The sequence below is a fragment of the Kogia breviceps genome, chromosome 9 (assembly GCF_026419965.1).
Source record: "Kogia breviceps isolate mKogBre1 chromosome 9, mKogBre1 haplotype 1, whole genome shotgun sequence".
In the NCBI taxonomy this organism is placed as follows: Eukaryota; Metazoa; Chordata; class Mammalia; order Artiodactyla; family Physeteridae; genus Kogia; species Kogia breviceps.
In genome coordinates, this window is record NC_081318.1 from 86,827,223 (window position 1) to 86,847,847 (window position 20,625).

The 20,625-nt window shown below is 38.4% G+C and overlaps 1 protein-coding gene across 11 annotated transcripts in view; it reads left to right on the forward strand.

Moving 5' to 3' along the window:
* The window catches only part of MAGI2 (membrane associated guanylate kinase, WW and PDZ domain containing 2), a 1,353,221-nt gene that overhangs the window by 1,172,530 nt on the left and 160,066 nt on the right, over positions 1 to 20,625 (forward strand). For 8 of the 11 annotated variants that reach the window (XM_067042757.1, XM_067042759.1, XM_067042752.1 and 5 more), the window contains 2 exons: positions 7,439 to 7,470; positions 13,980 to 14,169. In XM_067042757.1, coding sequence (XP_066898858.1) covers positions 7,439 to 7,470; positions 13,980 to 14,169 — 222 coding nt within the window. The remainder of the gene's footprint in view (positions 1 to 7,438; positions 7,471 to 13,979; positions 14,170 to 20,625) is intronic. The other 3 variants (XM_067042753.1, XM_067042755.1, XM_067042763.1) reach the window with 1 other exon arrangement.

A 20,625-nucleotide genomic window follows, 5' to 3' on the forward strand; every position in this document is an offset into this window, starting at 1 on the left:
TTTCCTTTATTCCTCTCCTCCACCCCCAGCAAATCACCATGCCTCATCAGTTTCCTTAGTATCTTGTGACTCTTTCATGCTACCCTCCTCACTCTTCACTTCTATTATTAATTCATCAGATATGTCTATTGAAGTATCTACTATGTGTCAAGCATTGTACTAAGTACTGGGAATACATTGTGAACAAAATAGATATGATTTCTCCGCTAATGGAATTAATACTTTAGTTGGGGAGATGGACATTAAACTAATAATCTCACAAATACAATTATATAAATATGATTTCATAAATATATTTATAAATAGTGATGAATGCCATATAAAGTAAAAATAGAGGATGCAATGAAAAATTATAGTGGAGAACTTCAATTTAAAATGAAAGGTCAGGGCTTCCCTTGTGGCTCAGTGGTTGAGAGTCTGCCTGCTGATGCAGGGGACACAGGTTCATGCCCTGGTCTGGGAAGATCCCACATGCCGCAGAGCGGCTGGCTCCGTGAGACATGGCCGCTGAGCCTGCGTGTCCGGAGCCTGTGCTCCGCAAAGGGAGAGGCCACAACAGTGAGAGGCCCGTGTACCACAAAAAAAAAAAAAAAAAAAAGAAAGAAAGGTCAGGGACATCTTCCCTGAGGAAGTAGTGTTTAAGCTGACACATAAAGAAGGAGTCAGAGATAGTTTGGTGAAGGCTTAAAAGGGGGGGTGGGGAGCATAGGTAGTTATACAGCAGAAACTAACACAACATTGTAAAGCAATTATACTCCAATAAAGAGATTAAAAAAAATAAAACGGTTGAATTTTTAAAAGGGGGTAAGTAAAAAAAAGAGCTTGTGCAAAGGCCCTGTGGTTAGAAAAGCCTGGTTTATTCAAGGAAGTTCAGTGAGTGAAGGGGAATAACCCATGAGGTGTCTGGGGAGTAGGGACAAACTTATATAAAGCCTTGGAGGTTTTGTGTTTTATCATAAATATGTGGGAATCCATTGAAGGATTTTAAGCGTGATAAGATTCTGTGGCATCCGCAAATTTGCTCTTGCTTCGGTTGAAGTAAGAGATGATGGTGAGCGTGGATTATGATGGTGTCTGTGGAGATGGAGAGAAGTGGATTTGCAATAGATTTTGGAGGTAGAATAGACAGAATTTGGTGATAAGGAAGTGAGGCAGAGAGAGAGAGGTTAAGAATGACTTTCAGGTTCCTGTTTTTAAAACTTGGAAAGGCAAGTGAAATTTTCCAAAATAGGGAACACATGAGAAGAGATGTGGGAGGGAAGGCCAAAGCTTCCATTTTGCTCTGTTGAATCTGTGGTGCTTGTGAGGCACACACGACTCAATAAATATTTATTTAATGTTGATGTAATTTAATGATTAAATTTAAGATGTTTAATCTCAAATTACTTAAAGATGTTTCTAGATTGGTTTCTCAAAAAAAAAATGCTATGCTTTCGTTATTGTAAAAAAAAATTACTCTCAGAATTGGGCTTTTCTATTTGCAGGACTGATACCCTTCCACATTTCCTTTGTCAACTGTTTATAGTGCACCATAAGGACAGAGCAATTTCTCTCTTCACTGCCCTTGGTCTTGTTCAGAACATGAAGAAGAAGCCCTTTGTAGTTGCTAATACATTCAGCAAGCCTCACCTCACTCTGAGTTTTAGGCTCCCTGACACAATTCTTCCTCTTCCAGTCTGTTCCTTTATTCCCATTCAAGGGTATCTACCTGGCCTGCTTTATTTTGAACATAACCCTTTATGTAACTGAGTTTATCAGAAGACAACATGTGCAGACTTATCCTTTCTAGACACTCATTGGGATTACTTGAAATGGTCAGATTGCTCTCTCCATAAAGAACAAAACCTTGGGGGAAAACGGCCATTTGAAAACAGCTTTACAGTGTTTATAAGAAGAACACTTTTATGTAAAAGATGCAGAAAGGACCAGCTTTAAAACATTGCAGAGAAAGCCTCAGCTCTCCACATAAAAAGAGATTCTGTAGGCCAAAGATGGCAACTAGTTTGAAATTTTCTTTGCAAATTGAATGTTTTGCGTGGCTGAAACATGGTGATGTGAGGTTACGGTACCACCAGCAGTATCTTAATAGGAAGGCCGTTTCTTAGCCTAGGTCAGTTTCATTAAGAAAAATTGCCCTTTTACTGATTCAAAATACTTAAACCAATTATCTAAAGGAACTGTAGGGTTTAACTCATTTAATGAATTTTAATAAGAAATACGTGATCCGTCAAAAACCGGGGAAAAAAGTGAATAACACTGAACTAGTTTTAATGGAAATTAGCTCCTTACCCTGCTGGCTTACATTTACCAAAGGCTGAATTTCTGATGAAAAATTTGCCAGGCTGTGGGGAAATGGGAGGATCTTTAAATTAAAGATGAACTTTATTAGTGGTATTTTTCTCCCTTAAATTAGCCCTAACTGGAGATTTTTAAAACCCTGGGGCTTTTCCCCTCTTTGGGAAACTTTAAAAAAAAGAGTTCCTCTATTGGAAGAGTTTCTCACCGTTCCTGAAATATTTTCAGGATGTAGTAGGAACACGAATCCCCTTTATTGCTTACAATCCTTTACAAGAAAGGATAACTTAAGAGGTGAAAGGGTCTGTGCGAGTGTCCACGAGAGTTTCCTGTCCTCCAGCAGCATGCCACAGGGACTGTGGAAAAAAAAAATTCTCTTTCTTACTTTCTCTCTTTATTTTCCCTCACATTCATGTGATATGTGCATACTTTTGTTCTCCCTTTCTTTTTCCTCCTTTTTTTATTGCTTTATTCTTTGTTTTTAAAATTGTGGTAAAATATACATAACATAAAGTTTGCCATATTAACCATATATAAGTGAACCGTTCAGTAGTGTTAAGTATATTCGCATTTCCGTGTCTTGTTTTTCAAGCAAAATAGAACAAAGCTTTTAATAACCCAAGTCATGGACATCTTCACTGAAACAGGTTCCTACTCTTTTTCTGTTGCTTAAAGAAAAAGAGAAATAGAAAGTGTTTCCTCTGCATCTCTGCCATGTGTAGTAACTATAGAATTTTCTATAAAATACATGAAACTAATGATAGTTTTCAAAGTCAGAGTCATATGTTATAGCAAGTACTTCAGTTGAAGAAGAAACCATTTCACATTCTGCAAGTGGTAGTTCATTCAGTATATCAAACGGAATACAGAGACATATTGAAAGATTTAGTCCTGTTTGGCGAAATTACTAGAAATCCCAAAATGTTGCCCTGACGTTATTCCAAATTGAAGATATCATGCTGGGATTCTCTGTTAAGTTGTTCTTTATTGTATTTTGATCCCTTGTTCGAAGTGGGCTGGTTTTAAGAACGTTTGTCATCTTGTGATGTGTCCTGTGAATAATGATTTTAAAAAACAAACAAACAGAAGACTCTTACCAAACAACTCACAAATGCAAATGCAACTCACAAATGACTCTCCCTTCAGAGCTGCGGTGACTATATTGATGTTCTTTCATTTTGGGTATCATGTGTCAGGAGAAGTAGGTTCTGAAAAAAAACACTTTTGTGGAACTTTCCCCTTGGGATAAGGCAGTCATCACAAAATTTGAAAACGGTCCTTTGTGACACTGACATTGTCCCCACAGAGTTTGCATCACGTGAGGTGAGACCTCAGTCAAACATTGTTACTAATGAACAGGTGACCAACACAATCCAATGATATGCGTAGAATGTTCTCAGGTTTCTCCCAAAGCAAGATTCCTAGCAAGAAAGCATTGGAGGGGGTGCAAGAATAGGAAATACTAAATATTTTTTTGGTTTTTACTTAACTGAATGGATATTACCTACAGTAGACATTACTATTGTGTTTTTATTTTTAACTGATTACCCAGGTCATATATAAAGTGTTCCCTATATACGGTGTTCAGATTTAGCAAAAATAAAAATACAGACTTCCCAGTTAAATTGAATTGCAGATAAACAAATAATTGTTAATATAAGTATGTCCTATGCAATGTATGTCGCATGCAGTCAGTATACAGGACATACTACAAAATCATTCATTGCTTATCTGAAATTCAAATTTAACTGAGCATATTATATTTTATCTGGTAACCGTATTCCTGTAATTTATTAAAAATTGTATTTAGTTGACATATAGAATTTAATTTAAACTTCAATATGAAGTTGGTGTTGTCTTCTCTCCTCTTCCATTTTCAAGCACCAGAAATTCTTCTCTAAGCTATTTGCACTGTTTCTGTTTCTCTGCCCATCTCCTTGGGCTTTTACATGAGGAATTTAAAATATATTTTAGTTTTATTTCTTGTTCTAAAGAAGACAGATTTTAGAGATCTAATTCAGTTTTGTGCTTCATATTAAATGCATCAAAATTTCCTTATCGGCTGCATCTAACTTTTCCCATTTTTTTCTTTTCCCTTTTAAAAATGTCCCTACTCATGTTTCAGTTAGCTTAAAACTGTATCTTGACGTCTTTCACTTTTGTTGTCTCAGAGTTAGGGTTAAATAAATGTTTGCATTTGCACACACACACACACACACACACACACACACACACACACAAGCACACTTCCATAAATGAGCAGTATGGAAAACAGAGGTCAAGTCATTATAAAGAAATTTTAATTCCATAAGAGAAATGTAATATTCCACTTTCTGTAGAAGTAGGCGAAATAAAGGCCAGAAATAAACTAAAATATAAAGGAAGCTTTATTAGCATTTTAAGGAAAAAACTCTTATTTATGAACTTGGCTTTGTAAAAAGGACTATCAGCTCTGAAAGGCTTAAGAAAAAGTTATCTATATCCCTATTCTTATGAAGGTAGGTGGTGAGACACCCAAAAGTAATAGTCTCAACACATCAAGCCTGTCTTGTTTCTGTGATCTATGTCAAACCAGAATGATTTCAGAAAAGGAAAAATTACAGAAATAAGGATTTAAATGTTTTTATTTTATTTTAGGTGTTTTTTAATGTTAATTGGAATAGACTAGATTTCTTAGAGGGGTAAACCCTACAAAAGGTTACCATACATTTGAAATATATAATAATTTGACCCACACTATTATAGTGTGTATGTAGCTCTTCCAATGAAGTTGACCAGAAAACTGGAGATTAATCATGTAGAAAACTTGACCTTATCGATTAATTGAGCCAAATTGGGTATACCCAAAATAAATGTTTTCTTTTCATCTTCATTTAAATGTTTATAGCATGATTGATAATTTGCCAAAGAAACTCTGTCATGTAAGTTATTTATTTTTAAGGAAATCTATTCTGATACTATTTCTCCTACCTAAAATTACTTACTCTGAAGCAAGCAGCTTCTTCTGGACAATGACTCAGAAAGGGCAACTATTGCTTCAGAGACCAAAGCCTCCTAGGCACAGCACAGCATTAGATGTATTTCAGAAACTGCCATGATGGACGCAGTGAAGAAGTCCTGGGCCGTGCCAGTAGTCTGAGGTCAGACTGAATAAAACAGCCTCAAAAGAAGGGGAAGCCAAAGTGCCTGTGATGATAGGTGGTCAAATTAAACGGTCCTCTCTTCTTGTCTGATCTTGACTAATGTCCCTTTTATGCCATTTTAGTTCTGACACCATAACTACTGAGAGGTCTGATGATTATACATTTTCCATAGAAGAGATAATCATCTTTTAAGATAATGCCCCATGTGGAGATGAGAGCTCCATAAAAAGGAACCATTTTCAATACATCTGTAAGTCTAAGAAACTCCCAGCACCTAACAAATAAATGTAAGGCAGCAAATATTCAAAATCTGTTCTGGCACTGCAATAAGAAGAAAGTGGAGGAACACAGAGAAAGTAGAGGAAATAATTGAATGTTTTGACATTGCGAGAATGTGTAAATGACATCTTTTCTCAAAAGAACTGTGCCGGCAATTCCATAAAACAGCAAATAAATTTTATCCTTCAGCGAAAATAATCGTTAATTGGCCAATAGGTCACAGTGTTTTCACTTTTCTAATTAGTGGTCAAATTGTTTTCATTGGCATTTTACAGAATGAGTCAGAGATAAATGTATTTATTTATCTGTAGTTTTACTCTCAGCTGTTGCCAAAAAGGGTGTGATTAAATCCTTGTAATTAAATTATAATCAAACCACACATTGAACAGAATTTTTTTAATAGCTGGAAAGAGATACAAGAACATAGATACAGAGTGTGTGAGAAAGTGAGCTAATTCTACCCGTCTCCTTAGTAAGATAGTTGTTATGCTTAAGTATTAAATTTAGCTCTGTGTTTCAAGGAAAGCTGAGGAACATGATGGATTTACATACTTTCGCTCTTTTCATAAAATGCAGCATCAGCTCTTCACAACGTTGCTCTGAGGTGCAGTTAGTATTTACACCATAAATGAGTGGGATTGCTTTAACATCTAGATAATTGTGTCTAGATTCTTCAGATATTTCCTATAAATGGGAATAGTGAAAACCATAATCCATTTTGTACCAGTCCCAGTTTTTTAAAGGTTGTAAACATTATGTGGCATATTTTCAACATTCTATTTTTTATTAGGCATTTTATCAGACACCACCTAACATTAACATGAGTGAAGTCATTGAAAGAGGGACAAGATGATATGAAAAGTAATTTTGTTTTGTATGCTAGATCATGCTTTGGCTTGCTAGGGTCAGTATATGATAAAATAATAACAATAAAGGGGAAAAAGAAAAAGGAATTAATCTATACATTTAATTATCTTAAAGGTCGTTCAGATCACAACAGAGTCAGTCCAATTGTCACACCATTTGTGATAATTGAAAGAGCTCAATAAGCTGAAAAAAGCCTGGCTTTGATGATACATTAGTCAGTCAATTAACAAACATTTTGAGCTGCTTTTTCATGAAAAACATTGGGCTAACACTAGGGTAGAGGGAATAATAAAATAGATATTTGCTCTAGAGAAGATCTCAGTGGGAGAAAAGGCCCATAAGCAATTATAATAGAATCTAATTCATTATATATATATATACATTATTTTAAAATTTAGGACTAATGAAGGCTTGTTGATTGATTTTTAACCACACAAAGCAGGTACATAAAGCAGAATTATTTCTTATACTCAGCAAAGGTATTAACCTTTAAATATCTAAATTTCTATCTGCATTCTTTCTCCCTCTCCCGCTAAGGCTGTGCCACAGAAATCCCTAAACATGACTCAGTCTTTGCTCTTGTAAAGTGACTGATCATTTGCCACACAGTTATTCACTGTCACTGGGCTGCAGAATCTTCAGGCCAAATAAGGAAATATTCCTAGAATCATTAACATAATTCCAATAAAATTATTTGGGCCCCCTTGAAAAAAACTATGCAGCCAGGCAGAATTTGTTGTTGTTGTTTGCTATTAACCTATTTAAAATAACTTGCAGTTATCTAAATATCATGCCACCCGTAAGTGGTAGTGGGATATATTTTCAAAGTTCAAATATTGTTTTCTTTATTACAGGTTTCTTTTCTCCATGGAAAACTCCAAAGCCTGTAAGTTGAAATTATTCTACTTCTCTATTGCTAGTTATTATTTACAATTCCATTAAGTAAGATTTGAATTGGGTGACCTCAAAATCTCTTCCTCCTCTGAGATTTGTGATGTCAAAAGTGCAAATCCTCTGTGTAAGAATAACTTGTCTTACTTTCCTATAAAGACAGTTCTCTCTGTTTTTTAATATTTTTACAAAATGAGCATCAACACTATTCAGTATGGTGTGCTGAACATATTTTAGAAAACTTTGTTTTACCCCCTGTCAGAAATACGATCTTTTTATCACATTGAATTTTTAAAAACAGTACAAATGATAAGCCCAGAGGTCTTGACCTGCAAATTAAGTCTGGTCCACAAGAAATTTACCTGTATATATATTTGTGTATTTATATTTACTTTTTAATGTATACAGAGCTAAATATGTGTGTGTATGTGTGTGTATGTGAAAAAAAAAATGTTTTTTTCCTACCAAACCTGACAATCACTCAAAGTGGTGCTTCTGAATCTTCAGAAACCGGTGAACTCTGCCATCACCTAGTCTCTCTGGGCCTAGTTTCTTTATGAATTGTCCTGAAATTTTGATGCTAAGGTACCAGGAGGCTGGTATTTTAATAATCTTTCTGTGAGACAAGTTTAGGCAAATTGCCTTCCCAGCTAGAGAAGATCTTTACTTGCCGATAGATTGAAACTAGTAATTTTCCAAGTCCCAAGATCTGGGACTGGTTTTCTGGGATCCCATTCTATGGTGTGTTAGAATAGTCGACCCTAAGTGGAATGGCTAAAACTCATGACTGGAAGAGAGCTTAGCAAAGTGATTCAAGTAACAACAAAAACAAAACAAAACAAAAATCTCAGGGGATCACATCTTCCACATACTTTACATTCCTCTTGCAGTAAGCAGCTCAGACAACAGTGGCCCCTGGCTTGGCCAGTGAGTAGGGAATTCTTGGGTTAATTGCTTCCCTTTCTTCTTTTACTGAGGGAATATTTTGTTTTGTTTTGTTTTGTTTTTTTACTGAGGGAATATTTAACTGCTTGATTTTCTCATTTTAGAAATGGAGATATAATTGTGCATACTCTTCAAGTGCAATAACTGGTTTAATTAAATAACATGGCTTTAAAATTATTTGAAGACATGTGAAAATAAAATATTATTGAGCCCCGGAATATGCCTGAGCCCCGGAATATGCCTGAGCCCCAGGTTCCTCTGAAAGACAGATGAGGAAACCGGAGCCGGTGATGAGGGGCTGAGCTGTCAGAACATTCTCACCAAGCGTGTCCTCATTTAGCATTTGGCTCATCTGGTCCACAGAGAATATCAGATGGGAAAACTGGTCTCACTTGGGCCTAGTTAAACCACTTAGTGATGCATGTGATTTTGAAAAGAGGTATTTAAAAATATTTAAAATGAAATTTGTTTTATCTTGACCAAAATCTAAATAATTCCTTCCTTTCACCATCAGAGTTAAATCTGTGCTCTGTGGTTACACACATCTTTATCTAATTTAACAAGGAATCTTGCAACCTCATCCTGGTGCTACAATTATGCAATCTAGTGATTTCCTTATATGCACCACATTTACACAATGATGCCATTTGGCATAATTATAGCCTTTGCTGTCATTACAGTAATTACATCTGTACTCAATAATTCCAGAAAAGGTTTTTTGAACTCAGTTTACAATTAATCCTGAACCCATACATCCCTACAAAAGCCAAGGCTTGGAGTTCCAGGTCCTGGGCTAAGTGAAGATAGAGGACTGTCAGTTTGACATCCTCCATGTATCCACCAGAAACTCTTCCGACTAGCAACTGTGATGACAGGAAGTGTGGTATAATGGTTTAGGGTGCAGGTTCTGAAGGCTTACTGCCCACTGTCAAACTGTGCTTCTTCTCCTTACTAGCTATCGTACCTTCCACTAGCTACTTAAGCTTTCAATATTTCAAGTTCATCTGTAAAATGGGGATAATAATAATACTCCTCTCATACGGTTACTATGAACAGTCTGTGGCTCAGTCCATGTAACGTGCTTAAAGCAGAGCCTCTACATGCTCAAAAATATAAACTATTGTCATCCTAGAAAGCAGACCCTCCATGCATAAACCCTTAATAAATTAATCATCCTATGAAATGAACATAGTTTGCAAAACTATTCATTTAAACAAATATATATATATAAACACATACCCACTGTATTTGGATTTAAACACTCTCTCCTCTGAAAGAGGATTGATGACATCCTTAGGATAAGGAAATGTTATCTTGAGTGAGGTCTCTCCTCCTCCCAGTCCTGTGTCACTTCCTGACACCCTTCCTTCCTACTGATCCACATCTTAAACTAATCCACATCAAGAGAGTCACTTCTGTTTAACAAGTAGTACATTAATTATAGTGAATTCTCATTCTCTCCATCTGGAAGGAATCCAAGTTCATTCTTCCAAGTACTGAATCAAGCCAAAAGCCTTCATCTCCCAGCCCTGCCCTAAAATCCCGAGGAGGTGTGTTTAGACTACCCCAGTTTCTACAGGAAGCCAACAGTTTCTAGAGTTTTCATGGGGAGGACAACTTGCCTTGTTCACAAGCCCTCTGTTCCCAGTATGCATCCTAGAATCAGAAGGTGCAGTTAAAAAAAATTAACCACACCATGATCAGGTTTTCCGGTTTTACTCTTTGATATCCCGTTGTGGACTATATGTCCACCCTGTCCACTGATACTTCAGTGACTATCCTTTCATACAGTTAAACATTCACTCATTTGTCAAGGCCAACAGAGATACAAGGCTTCTGCCACATAAAGAAAATGATTTTGTTTTCATGTTTCTTACTCTAGTTAGGTGTTTATAAATATTAGCCTAGGTAAGGACACCTCTGGGACTGGACAAGATTCAATCAGAACCCTTGTTGAGAGGCATACGCCGGCAGGAAACACAGTTCTCTAGAGGTCAAGGCCAGGAAAGCTCTAGGTGGCTTAAGGGGATAGGATCAGAAACTAGGTGGTTCATGAAGGTTAAGAGGAACAAGTGAGCACAAGGTGTCCCAGCTAGAAAGCAAAAGTGCAAAGACCAAGCTATCTAAGAAAGTAGGGAGAAGTCAACAGAGGGCACCTTTCAAAAGGTGTTGTCAGATCAGCACACCAGTCCCAGAAAGCAGAGGGTGCCCTCTGATCCCAGGGCAGGGGGTTTGCTCCATGGTCTTCTTTGTTAGAATAACAAGTAACTCAATTAGGGGGTGGGGGTGTGAGGGACTAGAGTCTGCCTTTTCAGTATTTCATGGGCACTGTGATCTTCTGCTCTACAGTCTTACAAATCGCTGACAGAGTGACTTGAGGGCTTATGAATGTCACAGCAAAACACTGTGAATGCTTTACTGAGCATGAACGGGAATCAGTGAATTTCTCCATCTCTGCTGTAGAAATTGTAGAATATGTCAGTCTGCCGCAGGAACTTTCCCAAACAGTACCCAAAGCGTTATTTATTTTGTAGTTTTAAGAATGTTTTTTAGAATACTAATATTTCACCTGAACCTTGTTTGCTCCAATGACTGTACGTGGACAGCGCATAATACACCAGCAAGACTTATGGAGGAATCAGATAACGCTCCGTCGAAGATGGGAGAAAGAAATAGACATTTGATGAAGCCCTATGATGACAAGCAGGGTACTATGGCAGTTCAGAACGTATTTCCAATTTATTTACTTTTTAGAATTTAGTATCTTATGTTTGGAAACAGAAGGGAGAAAGTCATAGCCAGAGTGCACCCACATGGCACCTAAAGTCCGTTAAAGTGAAAAATAAAAACATATGCCTTTAGCCACAATGTGGGTCTTCCTGTCATAGCAAAGGCACAGAGAATGGATGACCAAAGGAACCCACCATGGCTTCGTAGGCAAATTTTGCTTTCAAATGAATTATGAAGCGCATATTTAAAGATTTTTACTCAACGGGAGCAAAAGGGTCACTGAGCAGAAAATTAGCCAGAACTCTAAACAAATTTACCAGTTATTCCCCTCAACGTATTATTATGCAAATAGCACTCCCATTATAGTTATAGATTGGTTTCTGACCCAGGGTCTGCCACTGACAGCTGCTGGACCTCTCTATGTTCCTAGAGATTATGTTTAATATTAGGGGTTTTTCATCTTTGTTAGCTATAGAACCTTTGTTCAAACGAAAGCTTGGTCAGTAGCCCACATAGAAAACAAATTAAAATGAAGCCAATTGTCTTAGTTTCTTCCAACAGCTATAATAAAATACAATAGACTGGTGGCTTATAAAAAACATAAATTTATTTCTTATAGTTCTGGAGTCTGGAAGTCCAAGATCAAGGTACCAGAAGATTCAGTTTCTGGTTAGAGCCCATTTCCTAAATGGCCATCTTTTTGCTGTAACCTCACCTGGCAGAAGGGACTACAGAGCTCTCTGGGGTCTCCTTTATTAAGGGGACTAATTCCATTCATGAGGGCTGTCGCCTCATGACGTAATTATCTTGCCAAATCTCCACATCCTAGTAATATTACTTTGGGTGTTAGACTGTCAACATATGAATTTTGAGGGACCTCAAACATTCAGACTGTAGCACCAATCTTATTGAGAGAAGGGTTAATGACCCATTTCTTTCCCAGTTTGCTGGCTTACCTGACCCCTGCCACAGCCCCAAGTATATAAGTGGGTCACAGGGACCTTTGTGTTACACAAGGACACAGTACATAGTACCTCAAATCCTCTCTACCGGGCTTCCCTGGTGGCGCAGTGGTTGAGAGTCCACCTGCCGATGCAGGAGACACAGGTTCGTGCCCCGGTCCGGGAAGATCCCACATGCCGCGGAGCGGTTGGGCCCGTGAGCCATGGCCGCTGAGCCTGCGCGTCCGGAGCCTGTGCTCCGCAATGGGAGAGGCCACAACAGTGAGAGGCCCACGTAACGAAAGAAAAAAAAAAAAAAATCCTCTCTACCTTTAAAACATTATCAGTGATAAGTGACAGCTGGCTTTGGACCCCTGACCAAAATATAGCCATCATGAAACCAAAAGCAGGACCGTGCAGTAGGGACCAGAACGTTATAATCCTGTCAAGCTCAAAATAGTGTGTATCAAAACTGGTTTTAAAGAAAGAACAAGTGACCATATGTTACTGATGATTTCATTCAGTCACTAAATTTACATTTTCTGAGCACTTGCTTTATGTTAGTAATACAACAGTGAGAGAGACTGCATCCCCTGCAGTCTCCGTCGCCAACATAATCTATTTGCGGAGACAAAGCTAGACTTGCAATTACGGTTGAGTGTGAGGGGTAGGTAGAGGGTGCCGTGGGAGCACCCAGAAGGGACAAGTAACCGGATCAGGAATGGTCAGCAAAGGCCTTCTAGAGTAGGTGTCTCATCTGAATCCAGTAACCAGGTATAATGAGGATGGGAGATGGAAGGGTGGAAAATGGGTAAACTTTGCAGGCAGAAAGAGAAATAAAGAAAGTATGCAAGGGTTCAGAGGCTGGAGAGAACCTGATGGAGTCCAGGGAATTGGAGGAGAGACCATCAGTGGAGACAAAAAAGAGGATCAGAACCTGGGTCCTGAGGAGCCACTATATCCCACCAGAGAGTGGCCTGAGGACCAGCTCACCCAGTGCGGAATTTTAGACAAGAGGCTACCCTAATATCACTCTACACGCAACAGGTTTAGTCAAAGCAGAAAAGCTGAAGTTGAGTGTGAATGAGCAATCAGTTGATTATTGAAGTTGGCTGTGCAAACAGGTGATCTCGGTGAACGCGGCTTTCTCCTTGATAAAAAGGAATGAGTCCCTGCTCTACCTCACGGGGCTCTAGTGAGGATCAAAGAAGGTAATGTATATGAAAGAGCAAAGTATTCTACAGACCGTTAATAAATTATGATGGTAGCAGCAGCAGCATTTTGGAGATAAACCACCAGATCAGCAGTAAATGAGGCTTCGTAGAAGATTTTGAACAATTCCAAAATCCCAAAGGGTTGTATAGTTACTTCTAAACCGTGAGGAAAGTGGTTGAATGTTCAAGTATAGGAGGTGGTTCAGATATGCATAGGTATCAAGTGGATGCATGCAGACTACTTCATCTTCTTCTTTAGTAAAAATGGTGTAATGAATTGGGGCCATCTTAGAAAAGGAACAATACCAAACAGTCATAAGCACTAACAGATAAATTATCTTGAGATACGTATTGTCTTTACTTTATAGGGAGAAAAAACAGACTCTGACAGATTAAGTGATTTGCTAAAAATTACTAGCTAGTAGGTGACAAGGTTATGAAAGTTTACATTCAAAAGTCAGGCAACACATATATTTATAACCATCTATGGTGCTTTATTATATAGAAATAGAATCTCTCAAGGCACTTATACCAAAGTTTTGAATGTTTTGTGAAAGAAAAGTCTACAGGGCAAGAAAGTCAAACTTAAGGGTGAGGGCTGTGGTATGTGACAAGGGAAACAGCAAGAAAGAGTTCATTGTCAGTCATTTTCTCTGTCCTCTTTCACTTTCCAGATAACGGACCGATGGGAGAATCAAGGCAGTCCTCAAACGAGTTTATCTGCTCCGGCCATACCGCAGAACCTGCCCTTCCCACCTGCCCTTCACAGGAGTTCCTTTCCTGACTCAGCAGAGGCCTTTGACCCAAGGAAGCCTGACCCATATGAGCTCTACGAGAAATCTAGAGCCATTTATGAAAGTAGGCGTAAGTGAAAGCCACAAAAAACAAGGGTGTATTAATAACAGCTGAGGCCCTGACAGGAGCTGTATTGAGGCTGAAATGATCTGGTGTGACTTTATATTCTGAGGTTCAAAATGTATCTCAAAAGTAAAGCTAGCAGATCGAAACACTTCTTTAAAAAAGAAAGAAAAAAGCCTGTCAACTCAAAGAGAGCTTATATCTTTTGGTTTTAAATTTTGTTTCCTACTTTTTTGCCCCTAAGCCCCTGAGGAAAATCAGGAAAGTATTTGGGGGGCCAAGGGTGGGGAATAGGAGAAGAGGTCGCTAGTTTTATTTAAGCCACCAGATAATAAGAAATGGTTGGAATTTTTATGTTTAATCTGATCTTGAATCTGAAGCATAGATTTCCTTAGAGCCATAAATGCAGTCATTGAAGATTTTAGGAATGTGAGTAAAATGTTAGCAAAGTCCTTCCAACTCATAATGGTGAAAGTAATGATTCTGAAAGCAACACAGAGCAGGTGCCAATCACTTCTACCTGAAATTCCACTTCTTGTTTAATGCACTGGGGCCCATTTGAAAGTTAACTCATAAAATATCGCGTGGGCGCTTGTCATCCTATTTGAAGGTCTTCTAAAATTATTTCATTGCACTTTATAAATATTAGAAAACAAAGCTTTTTAATATTGCATATACGTTCATTGTGCCTCTTTCCACTATCTCACAGGTCATCTCTTTTGAATGTTAGAGGACAGGAATCCAAACGGCATGAATGTATAATGTATGAGGAAAATATACAATGCAATATGAACTTGAGTAATGGATTGAGAAAGCTAGCCTAGTGAGAAGGGTTTGGTTCCCGGCACACCCATTTTTGGTCTGTTGATTTCCTTTGTTTTGGTGTTCCGCCAGTGTCTTCTTTCATCTGAAGCATGAATAACAAGTTTTAAGTTGTGTGTTATCTTAGAGGATCTCAAATCTGCTTACTCTTTGATGAGCCCAGGGGCTGAGAATTACACTCCCAGCTGGTGAGGGGAAAAGTAGATGTATCTCTTTTTGCCCATCCTGTACAACTCTCTGTAAAAGTAATTTTGGCTGATAAACTACTTAGGACAGCAGGCCATTGAGAAATCAGCTTTCTCAAAATGAACCTCCACCACCCCACCCCTCTGCCACTTTGTAAAAATAATTGGCTATGTCGGGGCAACTGTATTTGATTCTTCTTCTGGCAGAACGACTGAAATGTCTTTAAAGGGCTGTACAGTTAGAATGTTTTTGCTGTGATAGAATTAGAACGAAGTAGGCATTTTTCACTGTATAATACAGGGTATGAATTCAGGGTATTAATGGTCATAATACTGAAAAAACTTGAGAAGATTTCAGCACAGTTCTTAATACCTTTTCTGCTTCGATAACCAAGTATTTATTGCATACCCACTTGGCCCTCAGTACCACGGGGAGATACCAAAGTTGAGTGAAATGTCCTGCTCTCACGAATTTAACTGGGAGACAAGAAGAATAAGTATAAACCAGTAGAGATCAGGATACAGGTGAAGTTCTAACTCAGAAGGTGGAATGTATCATCCTCCTGTCCTTGGCTTGTTGAATGTTGTGGTTACTTGTAGGGAGCGTCAAGAGATGCTTCCTGTTTTTGTCCCTTCATTAGTCATTTGTTCCCATCCTTTTGCTGTTTCCTGACCAATGCTAGGCTTTATTATTCAGGACAAAGGCAATGTTGGTATTTATTCTGTCTTTTCTCTATGGTGTCTGATGCTGTTGTGCCCCTGGTTTGTGAGGAGGAATTGTGCGCGACCTTCTTTTCAACCCTAAACGAATTCTGATTTCTTTAGCCAGCCCCTGCCATCCTCCTCCTCTTCATTGCCTTTCCTCTCCTCACCTGTAACAAACCTAGCAAACCAATCTGCCTTAACCTCCCATGACTTTATCAGTCCTCCCCTGGGAGCTCTGTACCCACTTTGCTTTGCGTCCAAAGCCACTTGAACAACAAACATCCTGACTGCCCTCGGAGCCTTGCATATGCTCTGCGGCTGCCTCTCTCATCTCACCACCCACCCCCCTTCTTGCTTTCTCAGTTCTCTCTAATGTTTCTAAGGTCACAAAAATGTTTTCAGGGTCACAACTCTTAGAAGCTGAAAGAGGGCAAGCTCATTTCCTTCCCATCCTTCTCTTTCTATCCTGATATTTCATAACATTAAATGGAGTGTGAATGAAACACAGAAGTCATGTCGAGGTAAGAAAAACTCTGCCCTGAAGATTAAGGAAACCAAAGAAACATGGCACCGCTTTCTCTAATCTCTGGATAGCTAATAGGTTCAGTCAGTTTTTCTCAGTTTCACATGCCAGGGTCTTGATAGAACAGAACAGACCTTTGCCCTCTATATACATCCTGTTTCCAAGTGTGGAAAAAGTCTCATTCTCTCATTTAAAGTTTTAGAACAGTGCTAAGAAAAAATGTTTTGTAACGAATGGAGGGAAAGCTCAGTCTATTTCTCATCATCTTCAGATAGGGTTTTCTTTTAATGACCGTGAAATGCATGCATCTAAACAAAAGACCCATATTTGAAATTTTGTGAACCACTCTATTCTTATTCTTTTGAATTACATGCATAACATTTAGCTTTGGCTCTATTTATTCTGTGTCCCCAAACTTTCTCCTTGGAGAAAAAATAGTGGGACCACAGAGAGTATGGAAGGTTATCCTAACCAAAGCTGTCTAAACCAAGTCCTTTGACATTTTCCCTGACCTGTAATGATCTCGTGGTATCCTCCTTTACAACCAGGTCTAATGCTGAACAAATTTTTTGCATTCACGTTCAAAATTAGGTTGCAGTAACCAAATAAAAGAATGTACCTCCACCCACAAACTTCTGCTATACAGAGCTACAGAATGTTTGTTATATCCAGGCTGTCAAGAAGTATTTGGATTCAAATCACTAGTCCCCTGCTAATGATGGAAATTTATCAAATGATGTAAATGATACTGTGCCTCATTTGGCTCGTAATTAGATTATGCTGACATTTTAATGTGCATGTACAGGACATCTTAATAAAGATGTATTCCTGAAACAAAAAAATGCTGTGATTTTAAACAAACAAAGACAACCGTAGGGTACTAGAGCCTCAGGAAACAGAACGTGGCAAGTACAAGCTTACGAGGGGAAGGCTAGAAACACCTCCAGTCTTCATAAGATCTTCTTATGATGACGTGGGACTTGAGAGGAAGAAGATTCTCCCACCCAGCAGGCAAGGCAATGCCTCTGACTCCAGAGCATCAGGCAGAGTTGCCCAGAGGTGGCATCTTCAGGCTCCACATCAATCAGCAAGAATGTATGAAACACAGTATGTGTCTAAACTCTGCTGCATGCTCCACAAGAGAAAAATCATGAGACATAATCTCTGCTCACATGAAGCTTACAGTGAAACTGGGGACAAAAACATGGGAAAGCAATTCCTGAATGACATTGTATTATATAACGGAGCAAATAATATCAGTATTTTAACAAGCAAAATGTGCAGTATAGACAATAGTTTAATATAATTAGACAATTAGACCCATAGTTTCTCGTTCCATGTGCAAAATTGATATTTAATCAGGAGAATGTCTTGTGTTAAATATCTTTTAATTATCAAAAATCTCATTAGTTCTTATTGGAGAGCTCCACACAAAAAGAAAATTTTTCCCGATTAACTTCATTCCACCTAAGCTTAAAGCTTGTATACATAATAGAAGAACCATGCCTAAATAGCCCACAAAGAAATTTTGACCAGTGGCGTTTCTGGGTTTTCATGTTAGTTAGTCAACTAACATGACCCTATTATCATTACCAGCAATTTCCAGAAAAGAGCAAAAATCTACCCACCCTCATCTCTACCTAGTACTTTTAGAAAAATCTCACTTTCCTTTGTGTAATAGCCTCTGTTGATAATTGACTTCTTGCTGTTTCCGTTACATGGATTTTTTTAAAATTGAAAGCAAAGAAAAATACCCACCTTTGCGTAATGAGATAAGCCATGCTATTTTTTTACTCCTCCTTTTCCCATAAATCTCATGAAAGAAAGACTAATTTTCTTTGCAGTTACAAGAGGAAAGGCTTGAATTGTCTCAGTTTGTATGCTAACATTTTAACTGTTGGGCTCCGTACACCATTTCTAACGCTAGGGGGAAAAGACTATTTCTAAAGGCCCTCCCTGCTTTCCGCCCTCCCGTTTTCTCCTGTCATTCTTTCTCTCTATGTGATTGCATCATTGCTTCAACCACATATGTCTGATATGATAGGAAACATTTTATAATGGCCTACTTACCCGTAAGGCTACATATTGCCAGTTTGCCTGAGACGGTCCTGCTCTGCGTTGTCCTGGCATAATTAATAGTTCCCCTTTCACACTCCAGATTGTCCTCCTTTGAATGATCAATTATTTGACTTCCCTTTACTACATAGTCTGTTAAAGAGATAGACATCATTACTGTCCAAGAAAAGCATACATCTAAATTTGAATACAAATTTTAAAGCCTACTCAGATAAATTCTTTCAGGCTAATTTATTTGGCTCCCTGAGTTTTTGTCCATACATGTTTTATCCCTAATTTTAGGTAAAGATGTATGTGGTAACTTGTTTTGGTAGCCAAACACCCAGTGAACTCCTTCTATACCCAGAAAACTATACAGATGTGCAAGTCTAGAGCACGGTAAACTAAGTAGAAAAAGTATGGCAGTGAGGCCTTACTCATTTAAGTGAAGAGAAATTCTCATTCTTATCACAGAGAATAAATCAGATTCATCACCACAATAATCACAGGACCAAAAGGGAGTTAATTTTGTCAGTCTTTCTGCTCCTAAGGAAGATTGTACTCAAATAATTGCAGAAAAATGGCTATCCTGGCTCCTCTTTTTAATGCCAAACAAGGCCATACAAACTGTTTCCCAAAGAAAATGAGTATGGCTTACTTTGGAATCTTACAAAATAAAGTTTTGATCATGCTAAGGAACTTGATCATTTAGGAATGAGGGCCCTGTCCTGCTGCTTCACTTTTCTTTAAGTCAGACTTACTGTAAAGTTTTATCTTGTCACCTCAGCTCATGGGACCATTTCTTGGGCATACTCCCCACTGCAGCCTCAGAAGCTGGAGCAGACAAGCTGATGAAAACCGAAAGAGACAGAGAAGAAAAATCCTTGTTCCCTGAAACTCTTCTCTAATGATTCTGTCCCTTGGTATGAACCCAAGCTGAATTATGACTGGGGTTGTCCAAACTTTTTTTTCTTCACATTGAACCTTGGTTATTATGAATAAACAATGTATGAGGTACAACATGTCCATACTCCTTTGCAGTAAGACATCACTCAAATGTAGATTGTAAAAGTGTCAGGGATCCATATGGTATAATGTGCCTTCTGGTAGCACCTCTTTAGAACAGAAATTCCTCTGGAATTTCTTCAAAATGAGCTCACACAATCAGTCTTGCTTTTGAGACATTAGGAAGCATTAACCCATAATAAGCAATGAGTATTGTACCAAAGGTGGTAATCAAGAGTAACCACAGGCCAGTTAAAGAGCATAATGGAGGAACAAGACTGTTTTTAATACTATATTTGAAATGAAATTATAATTGATAGCTGATCAAAAATGGACCATTGTGTTTGTCACGTCTCCGGCCTTTATCCTGCACTTTTGTTGTTCACTGTGGAATTCTTTCTTTGTTCAGTATTGTAATGTGCATATAATTCATAACTTATCCCAAACGGGTGGTAGTATTTCTAAGCCATCTGTTTTTGCCGCCGCTCTTTCCTTGTTATTAGTGAGCAAGGGTTGTAGTTTGCACTGTCTCCCATCCTAACGGCAGAGCTACTTGGGAAGCTGGGGTGGTGTAAAAATACCGTCCACTGCAGCACAGCGCTTGAGACTCTAAATGGAAGCTGATGGTGGGAACCATAGCACATACGGTAGATGCATTGTGCTCAGAACCAGAGCTCTGAAGCCTGTGCAGGTGCTTCTGCTTGAGCCTTCTTTTCTCCATTCTCCTTTGCCCTTGTGGTTAAATACTCAATACAGTCAAGCTGGAAACATCAACAGGTTTAGGGAAGGTTTTGATCAATTCATGGCTGCCATAGCTACGCAGCTCTTCAGTGATCATGAAAGGCTACCTTGGCTTCTAGGAGAACATCTACACGTCTCAACGCTGCTAGGTCAAGCCCTGGCCAAATATGCTTGGACACTGCTGGTGTCCAGTGGCCTGTGGGTGGTCCAGTACCACCCGCAAATGTTCTCTGGAGCACTATTTTATTCTAGTGAAAAATCAAAATAAGATGATATGTAAATGTTAAGACATTTTTATCAGTGACTTTAATATCAGAATCGTAAAAAGACCAGAAAAATTTAATAACATTATCATTTAAAATGTCCTCAACTGTACTATGAAGGTTAATTTCCTGTACCTTGTTCAAGAAAACCATTATTGCTGTC